At 49.7% G+C, this 26,043-nt stretch overlaps 1 protein-coding gene and 1 long non-coding RNA gene across 2 annotated transcripts in view; one reads left to right on the top strand and one right to left on the bottom strand.

Moving 5' to 3' along the window:
- Window positions 1–3,063: 3,063 nt before the first annotated feature.
- LOC141374188 (uncharacterized) lies at window positions 3,064–24,271 on the bottom strand. Its single transcript, XR_012380862.1, has 3 exons — window positions 23,999–24,271; window positions 23,623–23,715; window positions 3,064–3,107 (listed from the first exon to the last, which is right to left on the bottom strand). It is a non-coding gene; the product is annotated as an uncharacterized lncRNA (long non-coding RNA).
- A 764-nt stretch (window positions 24,272–25,035) lies between these two features.
- TMEM158 (transmembrane protein 158) overlaps window positions 25,036–26,043 on the top strand; it is a 2,132-nt gene continuing 1,124 nt past the window's right edge. Inside the window, exon 1 of the mRNA XM_073901752.1 lies at window positions 25,036–26,042. Within this exon, the coding sequence (XP_073757853.1) occupies window positions 25,282–26,042 (761 nt within the window). The 5' untranslated portion in view covers window positions 25,036–25,281. The remainder of the gene's footprint in view (window position 26,043) is intronic.

The raw sequence follows: 26,043 nt of genomic DNA, 5'->3' as shown, positions 1-26,043 counted from the left end.
AAATATATCATGGCCAAGTGGAGTTTAGTCCAAGAACGCAAGATTTATTTAGCATTCAAAAAGTAGTTGATGTATATATTAGTTATCTCTTGCTGCATAAAGAACCCCCAAAATTTAGCATCCTAAAGCAATGAACATTTATTCTCTCACTGTGTCTGTGGGTGTGGAATCCAGGTGCCTTTTAAGGGTTCTCTGGCACAGAGTCTCTTACGAGGTTATAGTCAAAAGGTCAGCCAAGGTGGTGGTCTCATCTGAAGATCTAACTGAGAAAGGATTTGCTTCCAAAGTCATCCATGTGGTTACTCGCAAGATTCAATTCCTTATGGGCTCTTGGACTGAAGCCCTCAGGTCCTCTCTAGCTCTTGGCCAAAGCTCCTTCCATTCCGTGCCATGTGGACATCTCCATGGTTAGCTCACAACATGGCAGCTGGCTTTCCTCAGAGCAGATAAGTGAGGGAAGTCACCCAAACGGAAGCCCCAGTCTTTCTATAATCTAATCTCAGAAGTCCTGTGCCCCCACCTCTTCTGCATTATATTCATTGTAAAGCAAATCACTAAGGACAGGTCGTTCTCAGGAGAGGGAATTACACAAAGGCATGAATACCAGGCGGAGAGGGTTTCTGGGGACCATCTTAGAGGCTGCAGACCACGTTGTAATTCACTCCCATTAACAGGATAAAAGAATTATGTCTCATTAATGAAGAAAAACCATTTGACAGAATTCAACACCCATTCATAATAAAAACTTCCAGCAAATAATGACTAGAAGGCAAATTTCTCAACCTGATAAAGGGCATCTATGAAAAACCTAAAGTTTACATGGTACTTAGTGATGAAAAATAAATACTTTTCCACCCTAAGAGCAGGAAAAAGGCAAGAATATGATACTCTTACCACTTCTATCCATCATTGTTTAAGAAATCATAACAATTTCAATCAAGCAAGAAAAATCAAAAGGCATAAACACTGGCCAGGAAGAAGTAAAACCATTCCTGTTTGTAGACCATATGATTGTGTATATAGAAAATTCTAAGGAATCTTTGAAAAAATTACTAAAACTAATCAGTGAGCTTAGCAAAGCCACAGAATGCAAGGTCAATATATAAGAATCAACATTCTTGGCATACACTGTCACAAATAATTGGAAAATAAATAATTTTTAGGATACCATTTATAAAAGTATCAAAAAACAAAACATTTAGGAATAAATTTAATGAAAAATGTGCAAGACCTCTGCTAAAAAACTATAAAAATTTTCATAGCAAATCAAAGACTAAGAGATTGAAGGAGAAAGTAATCACATGATCATTTCAATAAAGGCAGAAAACATCATTTAACAAATTTCAACTCCTATTTATGGTCAAAAACCTATTTTAGAAAATTGGAGTAAAAGGGAACCCCCTTAAACATAGCTGCCAAAAACATATGGTAAACATTCAGTTATGTACTGCTGGATGACAAACCACCCCAAAACATCATGGCTTAGAACCACAGCAATAGGGGCGCCTGGGTGGCTCAGTCGTTAAACGTCTGCCTTCGGCTCAGGTCATGATCCCAGGGTCCTGGGATTGAGTCCCACATCTGGCTCCCTGCTCCACGGGAAGCCTGCTTCTCCCTCTCCCACTCCCCCTGCTTGGGTTCCTGCTCTCGCTATGTCTCTCTCTGTCAAATAAATAAATAAAATCTTTAAAAAAAAAAAAAAGAACCACAGCAATGTAAATTTTTCATGATTCTGTGAATATGGGCAGTGTTCTTCTGCTCCATGTGGCACTAGTTGGGGTCACTCCCTCACCTGCTTCCGGACGGGGTGGGAAGTTCCCATAAGAGTCTGGTACCTCAAGCTCCTTTGCATGTCCTGTCTTTCTCCATGTGCCTTCTCATCCACTAATCTATCCCGAGCTTCTTTACACTGCCTCCTAAAGACTGGGCCTAGAACTGGCACAGTGTCACTTCTAGCATATTCCATTGATCAAAGGAAGTCCCAAACCAGCGTCTCCACAGCATCGAGGGGAGGGGAAAATAAACCCAGCACTTGATGTAAAGAGTGGCATGTTTGTACAGGGAGGGCAGGTGTGATATTGTGATTTATAATAAGAAGTATATATTTGGTCTCTGTCTTTGCTTTTGGCCCAGAAACCAAAAAAGTCTTGGAATTTCCTAAGTGCTGATAGCTATAAAGGTGCCTTTTGTTATGTTAACAAGGTGACTTTTGGACCACACCTAAGGATGGGAGGGGGCGCTGGTTGCCATGAGAACCGACCATGTGATTAGAAGGTTGGAACTTTCAGTCCCAAGCGGGGCTGGAGGCTGAATCAATGACCAATGGCCAATGATTTCATCAGTCATGCCTCTGCAGTGAAGCCTCCATAAAAACCCCAAAGGACAGGGTTCAAAGATCTTCCAGACGGTGAACCAGCACAATTCCACTTGCCACCCTGAGGGACCCCAAACTCTACAAGGACAGAAACTCCTTTGTTTGGGACCTCACCCTATGTATCTCTACATCTGGCTGTTGATTTGCATCCTTTAATATCCTTTTTTTTTTTAAGATTTTATTTACTTATCTGACAGAGAGAGACACAGCAAGAGAGGGAACACAAGCAGGGGGAGTGGGAGAGGGAGAAGCAGGCCTCCCGCCAAGCAGGGAGCCCAATGCGGGGCTCGATTCCAGGACCCTGGGATCATGACCTGAGCCGAAGGCAGATGCTTAACGACTGAGCCACCCAGGCGCCCTTTAATATCCTTTAAAATAAACCAGTAATTTAGTGAGCAGACGGGTCTCCTGAGTTCTGTGAGCTGTCCTAGTAAATTACCCAAGTCAAGGAAGGGGTCATGGGAACTTCCAACCTGGACTTCCCATTGACATCTGCAGTGGAGGTGGTCTTGTAGGGCCAAACCCTCACCTGTGCAATCTGTGCATCTCACCCCAATGCCTTGGGGTAGAACAGTGTCAGACCTGAGTCAAACTGTAGGAATCCCAGCCAGTACAGGGGAATTGCTTGTTGGGGTGAGGAATCCCCACCTTTCCCACACATTCACGCATTGAAATTGCAGAGCCCGTTAAGCAGGAATTGGCGGTGTCCATCTTTGAAAGCAATCTGCCACAGCTGATGGATGAAAAGATGAATGAATAGATGAAAAAATAAGCCAATTGCCATTCTGGTTAAAGAAATGAGGGAACTAAACCCCACACTCCTGTTTCCTTTAAGCAGAGCATAACCTGGGACAGGTTCTGGATGTATTTCCTGGTCTGTATAAACTCCAGTATGGTATTCGCTTAACGTAAAATGGCTGCCAACCTTTAGCATCTTCCTTTGGTCTCCTCTTGGTTCCGGCTGTGCCCTCTTGCCCTCTGCTCCCATTTCATTTCTTAGTAACCCTCTTCTCCAAAGCTCAAATCTAAGGCTAGACTCTCTCATTTGTGGGCAAGGAGGCTATTTCCACTACGCCTACCTTAAGGGACCCAAAGAAATGAACTTCTAGTAGTAAAAAGTCACCAATCTGGGAAAGTTGTTTTTGAGAACTGGGTCCTTCCCACAGAGCCCTAAAATTTTATCCCACTGACAGCCCCACATCCTCCATTCAAAAGGCAAGTTCTGGGTCAACCCCAATTATTATGTGGAGTGCTGAGCCTCAAGCTTCAGTAGTTATTCTTCAGTTTGACTTGAATCCCCTGACCATTTTTTTTTTTTTTTTTGTAGCTCTGGAGTTAAAATATAGTCGAGGTTTTATGCTATCTGATAAACCAAAAGCCCCTTTCTGACTAACAAGCCAGGAGCACACAGTATAAACACACTCACAGGAGGAGAGTCTGGGAGAACCAAGGGTCCCTTCTTTCACATATAAAAGGACAGAGCCTGGTCCAGGAACCCAGTGACTCAGAGCCATGGCACAAACCGATGCAGGAGTTTCTGTCCATGTATAGGATTTTCTTCCTTAAAAGGTGGTGTATAAAAGGGAACACGGAACAAACTAGCAATATTTCCTGGAATTTGGAGCCCAGACAATACCTCAGTGTTTTTTGTCCTGGGCATTCTAGAAAAAGATACAGTGAACGGACTCTCAGTATTGGATGACAGGAAGAGATGCCATGTGAGTCCTGCCTGCCCACAACATTTTCAGCAGATGCCAGAGACTGGCCACACCAATGTTCATATATTTCACCGGAGAGAATGTGTGTGTGCCTCAGTGCCCAGGGCTTTAATAATGTCCTCATTCCTTCCCCTTCTAGAAGAGAGAAATAATACATCATTTTAGAGCTAGAAGAGACGCTGAAGATCACAGTCCCTCATTAACAAGTGAGTTAATAGAGGCCCAGAGAAACATAGTGACTCACCTGAGGTCACACAGCTAATTGGAAACAGGGCAACAACTACAAGGCCAGTCTTCTAACTATAGAAATTGTGCACCACCTAAATATAAGTGGACACCTGCTAACACATTACTATGTATTAGGACACAGAGAATTTGATTAAAATAAGCTTAAGTTGGGTTTAATTAATCAAATTAATTTGATTAATAAGCCACCTGGGTGGCTCAGTCATTAAGTGTCTGCCTTCGACTCAGGTCATGATCCTGGGGTCCTGGGATCGAGCCCCGCACGAGCTCCCTTCGGCAGGGAGCCTGCTTCTCCCTCTCCCACTCCCCCTGCTTGTGTTCCCTCTCTCGCTGTGTCTCTCTCTGTCAAATAAATAAAATCTTTAAAAAAATAAAAATGAGCTTAAGCATACAGCGTCCAGAACTATGGTGCCACATACATGTAGTCAGTTGAAATGTGGCTACCATGATTAAGGAACTGGATTTTTAATTTTATTGAACTTGATCCATTTACTTGTAAATGTGAAAACTGCTACTTGATTCAGCTATTGAGAAACTTCTAGTCTATTTGGAACAACTTGGGTATGTATATCTATGTTTTTCAATATAAATTTTATGAACTACAAATGCAGATCAAGTATTTCCAATGAAAATATAGTGATTGAATTGAGATATACTCAATGTATAAGTATAAAGGTTGCCCTGGATTTCAAAGACTTAGTATTAAAAAATGTAAAAGATCTCATTAGTAATTCGTAGACTGAGGGGCATCTGACTGGCTCAGTGGGTAGAGTGTGCAACACTTGATCTTAGGTTTGTAAGTTCGAGCCCCACACTGGATATAGAGATTGCTTTAAAAAAAAAAAAATCTTTAAAAAAAAAAGTAATTCATAGATTGATGGCATGTTGAAATAATCTTTTGGATACATGGGTTAGATAAAATATATTAATATCACCTGTTTTTACTTTTTAAATGTAGCTACATTTAAACTGCATATGTAGCTTGCATTATATTTCTATTGGACAGTCCAGAGTCACATTTAAATCTCCACTCCACTATAGCACCAGCTCTCTGGCCTCAGGCAAATTCTCAGGCAGCTTTGAGAAGAGATTTTCTTCTCTGAAAAATAAGAGGGAGAAAGGTGTGAGGATTTCTGTCCCCTGTCTTCGTATTTCTGTGCCTCACTGTGTGATGACATGGCATCCGGGGCAATGGCAGCCATTTTTGATGGTGGAAAGAATCGTGTCCAATATACAAAGCATGGTAAGGAACGTACAAGGAAGGAAAGGGCCTGGATCCTTGATGCAGGACGGAATGGGCTAAACTAGCCCTGGAATTGCCAACCACGAAACTTCTCATTAAGTAGGGAAACTAATTCCCTAATTATTTAAGTCACTATTCTTGTAGATGAAAGCATGTGACACAACAGATGTGTAAAATCATTGTGCAATTAGGCACCTTGGGGATAAGATAAAAACATGTAGATGCCACCATGATGTCTGAAGCAAAGGTGGGTCAATTCTGCATAGGTTGGAGCAACTGGAAATCAGAATATATGACGCCTGGGTTGAGAAAAGTTATGGGGCAGACATTTCAGCAAAGATGGCAGAGGGAGGGAAATCAGAGAGGCAGGCAAGACCTCCACATCTCTCCACATGGGGCTCATGCTTGGTTTCAGTGAGGAAGGCCAGCTCTGTCTGCTACAGGCCAGGGCCCATAGCTGGCCATGGTTTTATTAACCTTCCTAAGGCCGAATGAGATGTGGGCATTCAATCCAATGTTGGGACACCCTATGATTAATTTCCTAAGAGTGAAATTGCCACTTTGGGATGGAGGAAAGCAGAAAGCTGGATAAGGAGTAGGGAAATGTAGGTTTCAGTCTGGTCTTTTACTACTTAATACCTGGGTGACCACAAGAATTCACTTAACTTCTGAGTCCCAAGCGTCTGAGTCCCCCTCATCCAGCATTTAGGATGCTTTGGGCTGCAAGTAACAGGAAACACTAAGCAACGCAGAAAATCATTCCTTCACATAACTGGAGGTCCAGAGGTCGGGTGCCAGTCAGCATACTCAAGAAACTCCACCGTGTCACTCAGGATCCAGGTCCTTTCCATCACTGCACTCTGTGGTCTTAAGGGGTTTCATTATTGGGTTGGGAGCAAGATAACAGCAGCATTGGCCAGAGTCATTTTCAGACACAGAAATTTCCAAGCTGACTCAGGAGCAAAACAAAGTCTCCTGGAGACACCCAGCAAACTTCCTCTCCCTTCTCATTGGCTAAAATTGAAGCATGTGTCATTAACTAAGCAATCATTGGGAAGGATGTGGGTTATCAAATCAGGATCTATCCTGGAAGCTGGAGATAGGAGTAAGACTCTTCTTCTGAGTCATATGAGGCAGAGGTAGATACTGAGAAAAAAAAAATAAACTTTTGTTAAAAGGGAAGAAGGTCACAATGAATATATCTTCTACAATACGTCTAGTAAATGGAGACAGTATCGCCCTGGATGTCACATACAGGGTGCTCTTGACTATCAGAAGGAATTAAATATTCTTTTCAAGTTCTGCAGAATGTAAAAGCCAAGGAATGAACAATGATAGGCCCAGAGGAAACCATCTGGGAACACCACCCAGCTGGGATTGGACATTAGCCCAAAGCCTGCCCTTTGGTTGGGTTTAAATTTCCCCTTCACTTCACTGGAATGGAATGTGAGTAGATGACCTTGAGCTCCCTATTAGACTATCTCCACCCTGGGTCCACCTTACCCTGATTTCATCAAAATCCAAGAAAAGAGAGTCCTTGGAGCTGTGCCTCTTTTTCAGCCCTAGGAAAGTTTTTTTCTTCTTCTTGAGATTTTACAAAATTCTGGGTTCTGGCTTGAATCCATTACATTTTCAGTGTTCTCAGAAGAGAATTACTAATTTTTTCTTGAGAAAAATTCATCTGCCTCCAATTTGCACGCCTTACACAGGCTGGAATGAGCCATCAGACACACCTCTTCTTTCCCCGGGTGTTTTTAAGCAGGCCTAGACCTCCTTTGTGGGGTGGTTGCACCTTTAAGACTATTAGCCCCAGGGATTTGTTTTCATGGTTGTGGTCCCTGAAGGTTCCGGACTAGTTTCCAGAAAAGAGAGACCCATCTGGCCCAGAGAATATTAGGTGATGTCACTGTTCTTCTCTGGCCAAGCTCAGATGGCACATTTTAATTGAAGATTATAAAAGTCACAAATACTCTTTCTGAGGCAGATTTCAATAATTGGGGATAAAGGTGGTGTTAAAAAGAAAACCACAGGGCCATAATGGAGCTAATTAAGCTGAAGCCCAACGTCACTAAACCAAGATTGAACACCTAGCTTAACTGCAGTTTCAACCCCCTCCGGAATGTAAACTTACCCAGACACACTGGAATTTCTTGCAAGCAATCCTCCGAAAGACCCGCTACCCCCTTAGGAGGGTGGTCTTGCCTAAACAATGCAGCCCTTGCTAATAAATTCCTTTTTGTAATGCTTTCTCTGTGCCTTTAAAAGCCTTTCCTTTCCTGGTGCTCCCCTCTACTTGCTAGCTGAGCTGCTGTCTGGATCATGAACCATTTAATAAAGCAGATTAGGGGGCGCCTGGGTGGCTCAGTCGTTAAGCATCTGCCTTAGGCTCAGGTTATAATCCCGGGGTCCGATGTGGGATCAAGCCCCACATCGGGCTCCCTGCTCGGCGGGAAGCCTGCTTCTCCCTCTCCCACTCCCCCTGCTTGTGTTCCCTCTCTCGCTGTGTCTCTCTGTCAAATAAATAAAATCTTAAAAAAAAATTTTTTTAATAAATAAATAAAAAATAGATCATCAAATTTACTTGGTTGTGTTGTTTTTTTGTTTTTCGTTTTTTAACAATGATGACATTTGATTAAGCAATCACAATGTGCCCATTGCTATGCTAAGTGGCTTGCATTCCTTTCCTTGTTTAGTGCTTCCAGGAAAACTGTGGGTTCGGTACTATTAATATTATCTCCCATTTTATGGATGAAAAAACAGCCTCAGAGATACTAAGCAACGTTCCCCAGGCCACATGATCTTCACCCTCCTCTTCCTCCCCCCACCCATTGTCATCACAATTTCAGTCTAGAGGGGCCTGGGCTGTCACTGGAGGAGAGTAGAGAAGTGACCTCTTCTCTGGGTCAGGGCTGAACTCAACATCTTGGTAGCAAATGCATCATATGCTTCCTCCCTGGAGTCACCCAGAAACTTCTCTACCCAGATCCACACCCTTGACTAAAAAAGTGTCCTTGACCAAACTATGGTCAGGCTCCTGTGAATCTTCTTTCCACTGAGGTCTCAACTTTTGGACTTCTGTGTCTATCTTTGCATGGCCCAAGCATTAGAAAGAATGTTATCAAGATAGCTTAGCCAGACTCCCCCATCCTCAACTTCTGATCACCCTCGAAGCTGGATCCAATTCCTTGTCTAATAGGGTAGTGTCTGATCACCCGGACCTGCCTTCAGCTAGAATCGTATTAGGTCAGGTGAGCAAGGAATTACGCTACACTTTTAGTAATTTTCCACCTACCGACCCTCTCCACCCTGTTCCTTGGCTGTAAGTCCCCACTTTTCCTGATTGTATTCAGACTTGAGCCCAGTCTCTCTCCCCTACTGCAAGACCCCATTGCAGTGGTCCCACTGAACTAAGTCTGCCTTCCCATCTTTAACAAGTGTCAGAACAGGTGTTTTCTTTCACACCCTACAGGTCAACTCTGAGAATAGAAAAGCCCAAAATTATCTAAGTTGAACCATCGGAACCTCTGGGAAGACAACCCCCCCCCCCCCCGGCATCGATATTTTTTAAAGCTCTCCAGGGGGTTTCCATGCACAGCCAACGTTGAGAATCAATAACCTAAGGCCGAAGGCAATGCAAGATGGTCCTGTTTCATAAAAACTCAGTTGGTGATTCCTTCCTAAGGCTCTGTCTGCAACATGGGCCATTTTCCAGGACCCTAAATGAATTTCTAATCCTGAATGACATGTTCAGTGTTATGAAACCTTAGTGTGCACAAGGCTCAGGTCCAAGGACAATTAATCCAATTACAAAAGACTTCACCAGAAGTTTCCTTTAAATTACAAGTAACCCCGACCGTAAGCCTATCATTTACTTTACAGGACTCAAGTTTATAATCTTCCTTTCAGAATGTACCCGTGGGGGACTCCTTTATATCATGCACAAGGGCAGGCCAAGCTGATCTTTGCTGTTGCAAGTCAGGAGGAGCTCAGGCTGGTTGAGCAGTGACGGGAAGGAGGCAGGAGCGGGCTCCTGGGGGAGCTGGTTGTGTTCTGTTTTCTTTCCCTGAGCGCTGGTTGCATGGGCCTGCTCAGCTCTGAGTATGTTAGCTTTAACCAAAAGATGACACATTGAACAGCGTGTAAATCAGAGTATTCTGTGATGTGTTCTCCTCAAACAAGGCAGAGGCTCCCACCTCTACCTCAGCTGGACATTTGAAAGGGCCTTTCCTGACCAGTCTTTCCAAAGGAAGATGGCTGGGGAAGGCCATAGACTTCTTGTCAGGTAGCCCTCAGGTCAGGACCAACCATAGGCTCTTGTTGTTTGTTGTGTTTTTTTTTTTAAGATTTTTCTTTTTTTATTTAAATTCAATTTAGTTAACATACAGTATCCTGTATTATTAGTGGCAGGGGTGGAATTCAGTGATTCATCAGTTGCCTACAACACCCAGTGCTCATTCCATCAAGTGCCCATCCCCCAGTTACCCCATCCCCCACCTCCCTTCCCCTCCAGCAACGCTCAGTTTGTTCCCTAGAGTTAAGAGTCTCAACCACATAGGCTCTTCAGACATCATCCCCTAAGGAGTGTTTCTCTTGCTGTGTCCTGGGCAGGCAGGTCTCTGGGGAAGAGGCACATCTCAGACCACTGTGAAACCCGCCAGGGTGGGAAGGGCCCAGCGCCTGCATAGTGCATTTCAAGCTGAGGAGCAGGCAAGAGTGTGCACACACACACACACACACACACACACACACACACACACACACACGCTCTCTCCTGCATCCGTGCCTCCACCCTAGGCCCACACAACAGAATAGTCTACTTAACCTCTCTTTGCTGCATTCTTCAGGGCCCCAGAACACCCTGATAAAAATAATTCCTTTTAACATGGTAATTTATTGCCACAATCAGCTTCTCAGCATTGTTTGCAAAACTACGCTTGCAGGAACCACTAGCAACAGGACTGTCAGAACCCAGCCTCTGCCTCCCATTGCCCGGGGCAGCTGGGAGGCCAGGACAGTCTGTCCTGCACAGAATCTGGGCTCTGGCTCTTTCCATTTTCTTGCCAAAGGAAATTAAGTGACCCCCTAACAAACCTAAAATATTATCCTTGACTTCACCCCACAAATATTCCAAGACAGTCGCAGCATTTGCCGGGATGCTCCCTCCCCTGGAAGGCCTGGGGCAGCGGATCATGAAGTCTAGAGATGGGGTCTGGAGGCGGATGGACCTGGTAATCCTCGTTTCTTTGCTAATACATTAGCACCCTGGCCCTGGCCAGGAGTCTCTCCGCACCTGCGCTTTCCCACCCGCAAACTAGGAATGAAAATCGTTCATTGGTGGAAGCAAAGTAGTTGTCATCCGGATGTGTCTGTGTGACTTTAGCCCTTGTCCCCTTCCCGGACACCCCCGACACACCTCTACCAGTTTCTCCTGGGAGCTCTCCCGTAATGCAATTCTTACACTCAGATGAAACACCTGCCTCTGGAGAACCTGACCCAACACACAGTGAGAGGCATCCTGCATCTTGGATATGACGCTTGAGGCCCCTGCAGCTCCTCAGGCCAAACAGGTCCAAGATAGAACTGTCCTCCACCTGCTTTCTCCCACGGTCCTAGGTCTATCACCCAAGCCTCAGCGCTGCTGATCATCCAGGATCCCTCTCCTACCATCACCCTCCACGACCGACTGCTCACACAATCCTACTTCTTCGGGCCTCTGCATCATTTTCCTGAGAATGTCCGCCTCCCGGTCCCTCCCACCACTGCCCAGTCTAAGCCCTCACAACCAGCCTCTTTGCCCCATCTGGACCGGCTCCGGCCCTCGCCCCACGCTGCAGTCCGCAAGCTTTCCTGAAACACCTCCTTTTCTCATTATTCTCCTGCTTACACCCTCATTTTTCAGGCTAGACCTCCACCTTCTGAGCTCAGGGCTGACACCCTTGATGATCCAGCTCCCGAATCTCACCAGCCCCCCTCCCCTCACGCCCCCGCTTCACGGACCCCTCCCAGCGCCACACTCATCCACCAGCTGCACCCGTGGCCCTAAATGCAAAACCCTCATTCACTTAGTATGTCCTTTTAATCCCTCAAAGCTCAGCTCAGGCATCACCGCTCCCAGGAGGTTTCCAGATGCCCTGAGCTGATGAGATGGCCTGCCCTGTGTCCCCACAGCATCCTGCACACGTGACCATCACTGTCTTTCCAAAGCATGGCCTTCCCATTGCAAACCCCCTCACCGTACTTGTTTGTGTCCTGACTTATCTAGAAGATCTGGGAGGGGGGGGGCACACTGCTTCTTGTTGACCTCACTGCCTCCATCACCATGCCAGACACACATCATCCACTCAAAAAGTGCTGGTTGAGCAAATGACATACGTAAAAGATGCCGGCATGCAGTTGGAGTTGAAGAATCCCCCATTCTCCTCTCTTGTTCCTGTGGCCCTGCATCTTGAACGCACTTCACCAATAAGCTCTAACTTGCCTGCTCTAAGCAGATGCAATCCGGGGCAGAGTCACATGTGATATTTGCATATGATTTGCCAAAATTTGCATGTAAGTGGCTTATGCCTGCAGAATCTAATCTCTGGCCATTTGAATTTAATGCTGAAGCCAGATCCTGGAGATTTGCCGGGGAGTTGTTCTTTCTCCCTCCGCCGATCTTTCCCTTCTCCCTTCCACGCCCACAGTGTTGCCCTGGCAAGTTGGGGGCATCAGAGGCCTCGGAGGGGGGAGGAGATTCGAGGTGAGAGGGAACCGGGCTGGGAAGAGGCTGTACGTTTTGCTTTCATAGCAGGAGAAGCAGCGTGTGTATAAAGGATCCAGACCAGGGTGAAGGCAAAGGGGTCCTTTCAATGTGTCTGGGCTCTGCTGAACTGGGTCTGGGAGTCAGCTCCGCCCCAGCTTTGAGCCAATGGCTCTTTGGAGTAAGAAGAGATCAGGGCAGAGTGAGGTGGTGTGATATCCTGCAGGAAAAACAATAGCACAGAACAGAGACTGGGAATCCAACAGGAATCGGGGCCACAGGCAGGCAGGAGAAATTAAGAGCCCCCAGAATGCCTAGAGACATGGCAGAGACATCAGATTGCCTATGATACAGGGACAGGTTTTTGAGGTGATTTTAATAAAATCCAAAATGACAAGTTGATACCAACACATGGAAGCATTTGGGGGGGGGCAGGTTGATCTGTGAGTGACAGAGGGTCTCCAAGCTGTTGATTCTCATGCAGCTGGTGACACCTTCCTCCCTAGCTCCGCACCCTACCCATCACTTTCATTCATCCCCTCTGTGGCCACCCAGCCCCTCCCGACACCCTCCTCCCCTCTGGGACCCCCACCCCCATACCTACCTCTCCCACCGGGGTTGCAGCCAATGGCAGCCTGAGGCCACATGACCCACTGTCCAGGAGCCAGGCAGAGAATCTGGGTGGGCGCATGGGGTGGACCAGCACCTTTACAGCACAGGGCAGGGATGGGGGGATGTCTCATGGACAAATGGACACAATGACATCTTAGCAAGTCACACCCAGATAGCATGGTGTCCTAGGTAGCATTTGCTACACTCCAAATATGAAACCCCATGAAGTACGCGCTGCTTCACACTTGCCTCACCAGCCTGCAAAGTGCCAGACAGATGCTCGCATGACGCCGAAGATGGTCACCGCGAGCCCAAACACCCCTGTGCTTGGCTTCCATTTCCTGTCTGGCATCTAGGAAACTTGTCTTCTTGCAAATCAGCCCTCTCAAGGAGCTAAGGTTGCTGAAGACCCCAAGGCGACGTTTTGAAACTGTTGTGCTCTGAAGTAGGCTTGGAATATACAAAAAAGAAAAAAAAATCACAGGAAGTATTTTTGGCTCCTGTAGTTCTCAAACACCGGAACTCAAAACGTTGTGCAGCCATCAGCTTGATCAGCTGCTTAAAAATATGGATGCCAGGTCTTCAGCCCCAGAGATTCTGGTTCCATTTGCCTTGGGTGAGTCTGACATCTGTGTCACTAGGATTCCGGTAGGCAGCCAGAAATGAAACTCCCTGACTTAGACCATTAAGCTCTGCACTTGAGCGTATTGCTGACCAGAGATCAGTTGTAAGGGGGCAAGGATCTCTGAAAACAAGGTTCCCAGGTAGGGAAGGGCTGTATTATACCCACCCAAACCATCTTCGGGTTTGTCATGATGCAAGAGCGGGGTGAAGCTTTCAGTAAAGTGAGTAGCCTAGGTGGGTATTCCTAACCATTTATTTGTTCTCCTCCATCCCGTAGGGCTTTTGACACAAGGAGGGCGGATCTGTGCACCCTACCCCGAGCCACTTAGGCATTTGATGTTCATTAACCTTAATTAGTAAAATTAATCATTAAGCCTGTGGCGCAGGAAGGTTTATTTTTATTTATGATATATGAACCTTGCCAACACAGGTAGCATGCATTCTAAAGAAAAGCTCGGATTTTGGTCAAATTCTTTAATAAAGTACAAGAGGCGCAACGAAGTCTGGACGTTTTGGGTTTCGTCCAAAACTTTCAGGCCCCCTCACCACCGTCCGGTTGTGCCCGTGCTCAGATGGGAAGGTGACCCTCTCCTTGTCGCTGCTCAGCCCGGTTTAATTAACACCTACCCTTCGGTCCCCAACATCCTCTTAAACTGGCTGCTCTCTGCCCAGATAGACTTTTACACCTGTCTGAGCAATTCTGGGAGAGATGCTTTGAAGTGCCTTTTCAAAATCCCCTGTTAATGATCTGGTAATTATTGCAGTGACTTTTCAATGGGGTGTGAAGTGCTCAGCTAGCTGGGGCCAGGAGAATCCCAAGGCTCCAGAAGGAGAGACAGAGCAAAGGAGAAAGGGGAAAAATCCCAAGTCTGGGGCTGCCCCAAAGTCATAGGGGTGGCCCTATCTGGCCTGAGAAGGGGCCCTGCCTGAGGCTGGTGCAGCCACCAGGAGTTCCCATTGGCGGGTGAGACCATGTAAGTCCTGGGACCAGTCTCACTATAGAATGTGGGGAAACTACACGAACGACCCCCAACCCCTCCAGTACCGCAGCAGGCGAGGCCAAGTCCCCGGGCTGACCCCGGGAGCCATGCTCCTGCGCAGACTCCTAGCTTGTCCTCCATCCCCTCCCCCTTCTCTTCACAATCCACACCTATTTTGAGCAGTCAGGGCCAAGTCCAGAGAGAGCGAGCCAGAGCTGTTGATTGATGCTTTTTCTCCCTGTGCCTTCAGATCTCCTATACAGCTGCTGGGGCCAAATGAGGTCCAGCTGTACAGGGCACCGCCGACATCTGGAAGTCAAGTATGCCAACCATCTCCACACCTGTGCGCCCCAACATCCTGCTTCCACTGGGGGCCAAGACAGGGCACTGGGTCTCTCACAGTCTGACCACCTCTCACAACCCAAGGAGGCTGCAAAACACAATGTGTCCTGACTGGCCCAAGTCCTCACAATGTCCGAGCGGGCCTTCTGTCCCCACCCCCAAAAAGAACACAAGCCTAATGGAGAACTGGCATGCTGGGCCCTAAAGACCCATTTGGCCATGGGGTCTTATGGAGCAGAGGACATCCTTGGGCGCCGGCCCCTTGTTTTTCCAATGAGACACCACAGGACTGAGGAAGGTGCCCAGACGTGCTCAAGATCAAAGCCTCATCAGGGAATGTCGGGGCTGGGACTAGAACCAGGTCCCCTGAAGCTTCTCCACCACTGTGGCTTTCCCACCAGCGACACCATTAGTCTGAGGTCTCCATATTTGCACATGCTGGCTCGGCCTCCCCCACCCCCAACAGAGAACGAGGGCCCTGGGGGCAGGGACCGCTAGGTCAGCCGTGCCCTTGGCCATCTCTGACATGCCCTTGGCACAGTGGTGTCTGATTACAGCTGCCAGTGTGTTGATGATCCTTGATCTGGCTTCGGGGGCCCTGGACTCCAGCCCCCATTGGCTCAGCCCTGCCCCCAGTGTGGCTCCCAGTGCTGGCACCTCCTCTGGCCCGAAACCATGGGAGCTGCCCTGGTTAGTTGCTGGAAATCATCTGTGCAAGCCACAGGCCCCCATCTTTAGTTCAGCAAACCCAGCTGATGGGTGGTCTAGGATCCCCTTCTCTGCTTCTCTGGAGAAACTGGGAAGCCGATGCCCCAGGCATAAACATTTTTATGTAACTTTTCCTACCTCCAATAATGATAGAATAATGTGTGACAAGATGCTGAAAACATTTTTCACCAAAATTCCTCTCAGGAAGAGTCTTTCATGTGTTCAGAAGAAATTCGGAAATGGCCCACGCTAGTGGTTCTGAGGGTGCTTCCAGACCAGTGGCATCAACATCATCCAGAAATCACCTGGGACCTTGTTAGAGATGCGGATTGTCAGGTCCCACCCCCACCTTGCTGAATCAGAAGTGCTAGGGTGGCGCCTTCCAGGAGATTCTGGTTCAGTTAAGACCCGGGAAGCCATTTGTGGTGGAGGTAGGGAAGCTCAAGGACACGATCAAGTGGCAAAAACCAGGGCTCAGCTGCCTTCCAAAGAGGAACAGGTCTGGTTACCTGCATGGCTGTAGTCAAGGGAGTCCCAAGATGAACCGGAGGGCGAGGGGAGGAGCGGGGAAAGAACCGGATTGCTCTCCATGACAGAAGGAAAGGGATTTTGAGGTTCCCTGAGGACATCTAGAGGGGAAGAGTGAAGACAGTGGGCTGGGTGCCACGTGGGAAAAGGCAAGAGTGAGACCCCCCATAACAGGGAGTATGTTGAGGGACCGTCCACGGAATCACAACCCCCATGCAATGCGACCTCCCCACAAACTGCACAAAGCGTTGGTAACAATCATACAAACGACCATAAGCACTCAGGAGTTCTAAACACCTTGGACACCGTGAGAGGTGCTCAGTTCAGCCTGGTGGTCTTGACACCATGCTAAGCAGAGACTCTGTAGGAAGAATTGTCATGGCCGCACAGTCTTTTACAGTGGTCAACCTTTCTGCATTTCCATAACCATCCCCTTATTTGGGGGCAACTGGTTTGGTTTCCAGTTTTTTGCTCTCATAAGCAATGAAACCAGAGGGGCTGAGCCATGCTTGGCTAGGGTGGACAGGCCTGGGAAAAGAGGCCCGGCTCCAGGGTAGCACTGGGGTTTTCCATGGAGAGGGTCACAGCCCACATCACCGAGGTGCAAAGCGCATAGCAACCCCAGACACAACCAAGATGGCGACTGCCATCCAGGGGGCCAGTCTGGGTGGTGAGGACAGAGCACAGCCAGCTCTGGGGGTCCTGGGGGCCACCCAACTTTAGGCAGGTAGTGACATGGGGGTTCTGATACCATGTGAGGGGACTGCAGGAGTCTGGCCAGCAGCCCAGGTACCAGAAAGCATGAAAGTACCCAGTGGCCCCCTTGGCCTTACTTGGACCACAGGCTCCAAGTTCTTGCCTACGCCCGTGGACTTCTTCAGGACTCGAGGCTGGAGTAGGTCCAGCCTGGGCTTCCAGCTCACACCCGGGTCTCATGGAGCCTGACCCAGGTCCTAGGCAGAGCTGGAAGGAGCAAGGCTTAATTGCATCAGCACGGAAGCCTGCCGAGCGAGCCGACACTCAGCCCCTGCAATCAATCCTCCACCCTGTAAATAGAGTTAGAAGTGCGACTCCAGCAATTATCAAGCCCATCATTTTCCTCCTCTTCGCTAAGTAAATTAGAAAGTCTTTCTGCTCCCACTTTGCAACCGGCCCTCATTTTTAAAGTGTGACTGTTAAAGCATTGCAAAGACCATACTTCGAGAAAGAGGTGCCACATCTGAGGCCCAGTCGGCCCAGAGGCTTGGCTTCCAGTCCTGGTTTTGTGGCCAGTTTGTGCAAGGCCAGCACCCCTCTCTGGCCTCAGTTTCCCCATCTATGATGAATTTGGACTAGGTGGCCTCCAGGATGCTTTCCAATCCTCATGGTCATGGGATTGCAGGTTTGCTTGATTGCTAGGGATGGGTCCGTGTAGACAGAAGTTCGCCTTCTTTTCAATCAGGACCTGACCCTCTCTCTGTATTTCCCACGCATAGTGATGAATCCCTGCAGGCGCAAAATATACCAATTTTCATAGTAGTGGAAGAGCAGAGGAGGAGCCCCATTCCCACGTTTCTGGAAGTAAACCAGAAACATACTTATCCTGCACAGGCCCTGAACTGATTGTTCTACAACAATGACTTCCTTTAACCTGCACAGTAGCACAGTTATTGGGCCCATTTCACAGACAAGAAAACTGAGCCACAGCAGTGTCAAGTAGTGCATCCAGTCCAGGTCTGTGCGGCTCCCAAGGCCATGTTCATAGCCACAGGTCTCTCAAATAAAAAACCCGGAGACATTAGTAGAAAAAGAACGGATAGACCAAGAAGATAGGCCACCTTAACGCGAAGGGAATGCCAGGCAAGACACCTGCATGACTGAGTGTATCCAGGCAAATGACAGATGTCCCCAAGCACGTGTGAGCTGAGTGGGGTGCGTGTGGTTAGAAGGCATGCGAGTCTTTGATAACCGTGTTCCAATGTGCCTGGCTCTCTCAAAATGGGCTCCTGCTTCCTCCGTCTCCTCCCGACCTCTGGAAATGGAACGCCAATTATTTTATTTGAAGTGTCTGGTTTGTTTAGAAACAGCATGAAGTAAATTTGTGTGATGCTCGTTAGTGGCTGATGGGGAACATCCAGTCGCCTTTGCTCTGATGACCCAGCTCTGTCCCCCAGGTTTTCCATACTGAAATCCTCAGAATTTACAATTTGAACTGTTAAATGGCATTCTAATTTTTTAGAAGGTGGATAAAAGAACCACAAAATGTCACTTGCTTTAAGGGTTGTCTTTTCCCACCCCCCACCAAAAAAAACTACTTTTATTACCAAAAAATGTTTTCTGAAGATAGTGTCAGGTTGGTCTGACAGACGCTGACCCTGGACGTGTTTCACCGAAACTACTCTGCTGTCCCCATCAGTGTGGTTTCGTCGATATCCCCAGTCTTCTTTATCTTTCTCTTGAATATCTCTCTGAGTCATTGATAAATACATTATTTAAAAATCCATCAAGGTCAAACCCAGAGGCTCTCGGGTTACCTCAGGAGCCCCAGGCTGGATGTCTGCCCAGCCAAGCGGTCCCTGCCGAATCCCAGGTTCATGGCACCTGCTCCATACCAGGCACCCTGGTGGCCCTGGAGGCTGAGCAATGCATTTGGAGAACCAGAATCCAGTGCTTCATCATTAAGGATGCACTGGATTGAAGAAACATCCTCTAGCATTTTCGGTGTCGGTGGGATTTATGAGTTGGGACTGAATGCAGGGTAGATGTACTTGGAAGGCTGAAGAGATGCAGATGAGCCGGCTTTCCTAGCGGCCCAGCCATCCTGCACCTGCTTCCTCATCAGTAAAACAGAACGATATCCTCCAACTCACAAGGTTGTTGGTGAGGCGGGGGCCATCGAGCAGGGCTGTGATTAAGAATGAGGGTTGCCTGGCTGGCTCAGTTGGTAGAGCATGTGACTCTTGATCTCGGGGTTGTGAGTTCAAGCCCCACATTAGGTGTCGAGTTTACTTAAGAAAAAAAAAAAAAGAATGAGATGGTCAAAGTTCAAATCTTGTTCCACCACTGTGTGACTCTGTACAAGGGACTGAATCCCTCGGAGACTCAGTTTACCTCATGTGTAAAATGGCCATAGTAATCTCTTCCTCAGGGGACTGTGGTGAGGATGAATTTCAAGTGCTTGACACAGCGCCTGGCACACAGTGTCTGTTAGGGGACAAATGCCATCTGGTGAAGGTGCCAATGTCAGGCCAAGCCCAGAAGAGGTGCTCGAGCGCTCAGCAGGCACTCCTTTCCCCCTTCAAATCCCTTCACGCACGTACCACACGGGCACCATTTTCGTCCTCCTGGGTCTCTTTTAGACACTTCATCTTTCCATAACGGAAGGCTCCCTCGTCCCTCCGCAGGTCCTTGCTGAAATCCTCCCAGAAACCCAGCATGAAGCTCGGGTCTCTGGATAGAAAAGAAATACCAGGGGCGCCTGGGTGGCTCAGTCGGTTGAGTGTCTGCCTTCGGCTCAGGTCATGTTCCCAAGGTCCTGGTATCGAGCCCCGCATCGGGCTCTCTGCTCGGTGGGGAGTCTGCTTCTCCCTCACCCTCTGCGGTTTCCCCCACTTCTCTCTCTCTCTCTCTCTCTCTCTCAATCTGTGTCAAATAAGTAAATAAAATCTTAAAAAAAAAAAAAAAAGAAATACCAGCAGTGGCCCTGCCCACCCTGAGCCCGGGGTGCCCACAAGCAAACAAAGAATGCACCAGACAGAATTAAGTCCAACTAACAGCTTGAAGCCGGCAACAGCAGCCGTGTCCCCAGACAGCCTGGGATTAATTGCCAAATGAATTGCACGGGCTGTAATTGTTGCTGGGGTTCTGCGGAGACAGATCTCCCTGCTGACCAAAGCGGTCAGGAAGATTAAATGTCCACGCCCTGGAGATCTGGCTGAGGCACCCAGAAAGATCACGAAGCCTCACGCAAGCAGAGGGCGCGGGATGGTTAAGGATCTCATCTGCGAACACTGGGGCTTCAGCTGCTCCTGCGACCGGTCCTCGAGTGTCCCATCCGAGGAATGGGATTTCTCAGGGACGCAGGCATGAATAGTATTCTTCCACCATTCCCTTGTGAGGCACCCCCCACCCCGGCCCCTGCCACACACCGCCCTTCACCAGTGACTCTGATGTGGCTGAGCCACTTGTTTCCAAGCCTTTCTCTTCCCTGTCCTATTTTTACAATTCTTTTGTGGTTCTTGCTTATTTCTCAGTCTACAATGTGGGGGAATAATATCTTAATTCCACCCACATAATAGGAGAGGACTCACGAGTTACTGTACCTGCAGCACTCTGAGGCCATGGGATGAAAGGAATTCAAATAACCCAAAGAGATCTTTTTGTTAAGTCTTACTTCATAGGCGGTATGCGGGGAAAATTAGCTGACGCCAGGGAGGGGCGTCGGAAAGGAAGAGAATGAAATTACATGCATCATTGCTAATTATTTTCTTTGAAGTCCTCAATGCTTGTTTTCTACCAATACAGTCCATGTAGAAAAACTCGCTCTCTGGATTTTAGGAACCAAACAGAGATGTCTGAAAGTCTTCCATTTGTCTTCTAAAAATTACAGGACTGGGGGAAAGGGAAGGAGCCTCATTTGCCTTTCTCCGTTACATCTATAGAAGGAAGAGCTGGGCTCATCTGGAATGTTGCTAGTAATTCAGTTTGCACTGCCAAGCGTCCCTTGGCTTGGGCCCAGCAGCAGGGCTTGTGAGATCGGTTCAACCTTCCACACCAGACTCGGCCCAGCCAGGTGGTTCCCCGGTGAGGCCTCTGCCCTGTGCAGGGGCAGGTGCGCAGGCTGGTAGGGACACAGCAGTCCTGTTGCTGGGACATCGGTGCGGCTCTGTCCCTCTCAACTCACCTAAACCCTGCCCACAGCCTGCTGGCCAGACCCACAGTCTTTTGAATTCACTCATTCGCCAACTATTACTGAGCATCTGCCATGTGCCCCATACTGTTCCGCGGAACAAAATAGATAAAGCCCTGCGTTGGGGGAGGTAGGCATCCCAATAAAGAGACATTAAACAATGAAGAAAGATGGACAGCGTGTCAGCAGACTGTGAGTACTAGAAGATGTGCGGAACAGTGCACGGGAAGGTAGTGACGGGGACAGGGGCGTTGGGTACTGTTTTACACGAGTGGTCAGGAAGGGCCTCCCTGGGGAGCTGCCTTTGCAGCAGAGAGCTGAGGGAGACACGGGAGCAAACAAAGGTAATGTCAGAAAGAACAGGGTCCGGGGCAGAGGAAACAGCAGGGGCAAAGGCCTTGAGTTTGGCTCAAAAGCGGAGTTTGCTCCCCGTGTTCCAAGAACAGCAAGGAAGCCAGTGTGCCTGGAACAGAGCCGGCGAGGGGAAGGGAAAGTGGTAGGAGACGGATCCGAGGGCGGGTGGGGAGACCACACAGCACAGGAGCAGGACTCTGCCTGTAGCTCAGGCAGCACTCTCTGGACCAGCCAGCTTGCTCAGTCAGCAACGGCGTGTTGCGCACCCCATGCCCCTGGCTGGCCTTCCGGGTCCCCTGCCGGAGGCTGAGGGGAAGAGTGCAAAGCCGTAACAGTTGCAAAAGGGGGTCAGACTCTAGTATAATTATCTTTTTTTCCCGCAGAAGTAATAGTTGCACATTTTAGGGAATATGCAAAGTGGAAAAAGGGATGACACAGATCCAGAATATTAAAGAGAGCAGGTAACTGGGAGTATCATTGTTTCCTCGCTGTTTCCCAACCTTCACACAATGTGGTTGTAATGTAATACATGAGTAAGTTTATAACATATATGTTTTTAGTGTTTTTAGATATGTAACTTTTATTATTCTGTGAAGATAAAACATACAGATGAAATTTTTCCTTATTTAATGCTGTAAACCCATATTATTGTTTATATATGTTACAAACCCATATTATCACATATGGTACAAACCCATATTATCTCATATAAAAATACTGTATAGCTGATCATGAATTAGGTGTGTAAGTCCAACAACGTATCCCTCTGTTAAAAAAAAAAAATTATCCCAAACTTCAGTGTCCTATGTTGTTTATTCTGAATGATCACAGCAGGATTTTGTCAACTGAACTGAAGGACTGGGGGAAGGAGATCATTGCGTGTGTAAGACAGCACTTTGTGGGGGCCCCTGGGTGGCTCAGTAGTTAAGTGTCTGCCTTCGGCTCGGGTCATGATCCCAGGGTCCTGGGATCGAGCCCCGCATCGGGCTCCCTGCTCTGCGGGGAGCCTGCTTCTCCCTCTCCCACTCCCCCTGCTTGTGTTCCCTCTCTCGCTGTGTCTCCCTCTGTCAGATAAATAAATGGAAGCTTTAAAAAAAAAAAAAAAAAAAAGACAGTCCTTTGGATTCAGTTTCCAAAACAATTTTCACCTCTTAGAAAACAAATATTCAAGGATGGAACCTTCAGAGAAATTAAGAACAAATCAACTGAGCGAATTTCAAATATGGAAAAGAGCATGGCACAGAATATCAGCCATATTTTATGTTATAACATATTCATATGTGTTTATAAAACATGCATCTTTTTTAGAAAAAAATTTATTTGAGAAAGAGAGAGTGCGGGGGAGGGCAGAAGGGGGGAGGAAGAGCAGAGGAAGATGCACTGAGTGTGGGGCCTGACTCGGGGCTCGATCTGACGACCCCGAGATCATGACCTGAGCTGAAATCAAGAGTCAGACACTTAACCGACTGAGCCACCCAGGCACCCCAAAACATGCATCTTTATAAAGAAGCTCAACTGAAAATTTTTCTCAAGATAAAATAGACTTGCGCCATATACTCTCTTAACTTCTGTTAAGAGGAGGAGCCCAACCTCCGTACACTGAGATGCCACTAGTTCTGAGCGTCTCCTCTGTGATAGGTACTTTTCTTGTTGCTGGTAACACAGCAGCAAACAGGACGGAAAATAACTTAATTTTTATCTTTTCTTCCCAAATTCCAATTGTCCAAAAAGACAGCAAATCAATCTAGAAAACACATGCTTAATTGTCCCTCTGAATGCGGGTGAGGTTTCAGAGTCCCTGGCACGTCCTGGAAAAGTGGGCAGAAGGCGGGTTGCCAGGACATGGGGCTATGGCGGTACAACTTTGCAGCAAACTACTTGGCGCCCCCCCAAATAGATCTTTGTCTGCTCCCTCTCTTGCTGCCTTCCCTGCTGCCCAGACAAAGCCAGGAAGCCCCCACCCGTGGCTGAAACCCTAGAGAGTGTCACCCACTGCTACACACAGTGGCCAGGCTTGGAATGCACCCCTTGAAGGCTGGGGCCTTGCTCAGCTCTTAGATGACCTGACGTTCTCGGGCTGATCACTAGCCACACTGCTCAGTCCCTCTACTTGCCGTCAACAGATTCTGCTCCCGACACGCAAAGGCTTGAAGGAAGAGTCATGTTTAATACAAGCATGAAAAGGCACACTATTCTGAGAGCACCACTTCCCAGCAGAAAAGGCATAAACAAAAGAGGAGTCCCATCCTGCTTCAGGGAAACTAACCATTTCTATAGAAAGCAAGGACCACTCCAGACAGCCACTTCTGGCAGGACCCATAGTAAGCACATCATAGCAGCCACCACCACGTGAGCACTTCTGTGGACAGTCAGACAGACAGACACTGGGTTGGGCGTATTTATCACAGCACCCCTCCTAGACAGGTACCACTGACCCCCCACTGTTCAGATGGGGAAACCAAGGCCAAGTCAAAACAATGACTTGCCCAGCTCGAAAGAGGCCAGGTACGCTGGGAGATTGTGAGGCTGTGCTCACATCTTTCTCCACCTGGTTTTACTCATTGTTAGAAATAATGGGCAAAGCTTCCAGAAACGTAATCAGCCACAATGCCTAGCAGTGTAGCTCAGATCAGGAAACTTACCTCTGTGAGGGCCATTTTGTTGGCTGCTTCTTCAATGGCCCTCCACCCCTTCCGCCTCAGATTCAGGAATAGCTGGTGCTCACGGAACACAATGGCTTCAAACCGTAGGAACATTCCCTTAGAGGGCCTCGGTGACCTCCCCCCGCCCCAAGTGTAAGAGGCCAAATTACTAGGAAAGTGTTTTTTAAAATGTAAATCCGATCGTGGCTCCTTATTCTTGACAGACCTCCCCCAGCCTGCTATCCTAACGGGGACTGAAGCCCTTAACAGGGCTTCTACAGACAAAAGCTCCAGAGGAGCGGTTTCCTGGGAGTGAAACTTCCCACCGGGACCCCTGGAGGCTCCCGTTCCCACCAGCCCCACCAGCCCATCTCCATCCAAAACTCCGTAGAGTTCTTGGCATTTTCCTCAGGGCGCCGCCTGCCCTGAGAGGAATACCAAGAGAGTCTCTTGCGTCGGAGGTGTATTAAAAAACAAACTCTGCAGATTTGAGATGTGAGATTTCTACCGTGGAAAGGTAGAAAGCCTAGTGGCCCGGAGTCCTGGTTCTGGCTTGTAGGGTGGCCTTGGGGTGCCTTCTCTCGGCCTCAGTTTCCCCTTCTGTAAAACGAGAGGGGTCCCGCTGAGCACACAAAGGCAAGACCTCGCAAGCTCACCCCTCCCGCGTGACACGGGGGTGGTCTCCCTCCCAGGACGCAGTTCTCCCACGGCGCCTCCTCCCCCGCGGAGTCGGACGCGTGCGCCGGCTCCCCCGGCCGGGCCAGCCCCCCACCCTCCCCGCCCCGCCCCGCCCCGCCCCGCCCCGCCGCTCCTGCGACCCTCCGCTCCGCCCCGGCCCCGGCCTCGCGCCCGCCGCAGGATCCCAGCCCCGCACCCCGCGCGCGTCCGGCCGGGCCAGGCGCATGGAAGCCCGCCCTCCCCGAGTCTCGCAGCCGGGCGGGCGGGGGGCGGGGCGGGGCGGGGCGCGCGGGAGGCGGAGCCGAGCCGGGGAATCCTGCTCCGGGCGAGCGCCGGGCCCTGCAGAGCTGCCCGGCCGTCCGAGGGCCCCTGCGCCGGGGGCGGCGGGGAACCCCAGACGCAGCCGGGCCGGGAGGGATCCCCGTGCCGAGCGAGCCGCCGCCGCCGTCGCCTCCGCGCCGCCCCCGCGGGCTGCCAGGTGCCGGGCGCGCCCCCACACCGCCCGGCCGCCAGCTCCCGTGGTCCCGCCGTCCGCTCGCCGGCCCGTCGCCCGTGCGCCATGCAGCCGCCGCCCGCCCCGCGCGCGTAGGCGCCCGCCGCAGGCCATGCTGCTCCCGCTCGCCGCGCTGCTGGCCGCCGCCTGCCCGCTGCCGCCGGCCCGCGGCGGGGCCGCGGATGCGCCGGGCCTCGGCGGGGCGCCCCTCAACGCCTCCGTCAACGCGTCGTCCGAGGGCGAGCCCGCCGCCCCGCGGCTGCTGGCCTCGGCGGCTCCCGGGACCCCCGAGCGCCCGGGCCCGGAGGAGGCGGCGGCGGCGTGCAACATCAGCGTGCAGCGGCAGATGCTGAGCTCGCTGCTCGTGCGCTGGGGCCGCCCGCGGGGCTTCCAGTGCGACCTGCTGCTCTTCTCCACCAACGCGCACGGCCGCGCCTTCTTCGCCGCCGCCTTCCACCGCGTCGGGCCGCCGCTGCTCATCGAGCACCTGGGGCTGGCGGCCGGCGGCGCGCAGCAGGACCTGCGCCTCTGCGTGGGCTGCGGCTGGGTGCGCGGCCGCCGCCCCGGCCGCCTCCGGCCCGCCGCCGCCGCCTCCGGGGCGCCCACCGCGCTGCCCGCCTACCCGGCAGCCGAGCCCCCCGGGCCACTGTGGCTGCAGGGCGAGCCGCTGCACTTCTGCTGCCTGGACTTCAGCCTGGAGGAGCTGCAGGGCGAGCCGGGCTGGCGGCTGAACCGCAAGCCCATCGAGTCCACGCTGGTCGCCTGCTTCATGACCCTGGTCATCGTCGTGTGGAGCGTGGCCGCCCTCATCTGGCCGGTGCCCATCATCGCCGGCTTCCTGCCCAACGGCATGGAGCAGCGCCGGACCACCGCC

The sequence above is a fragment of the Callorhinus ursinus genome, unplaced genomic scaffold, assembly GCF_003265705.2.
Source record: "Callorhinus ursinus isolate GAN/ISIS: 27379988/994484 unplaced genomic scaffold, GSC_fseal_2.0 scaffold15, whole genome shotgun sequence".
Classification (NCBI taxonomy): Eukaryota; Metazoa; Chordata; class Mammalia; order Carnivora; family Otariidae; genus Callorhinus; species Callorhinus ursinus.
Note: the sequence above shows the minus strand (reverse complement) of the source record. Positions and strands in the feature narration are given on the sequence as shown.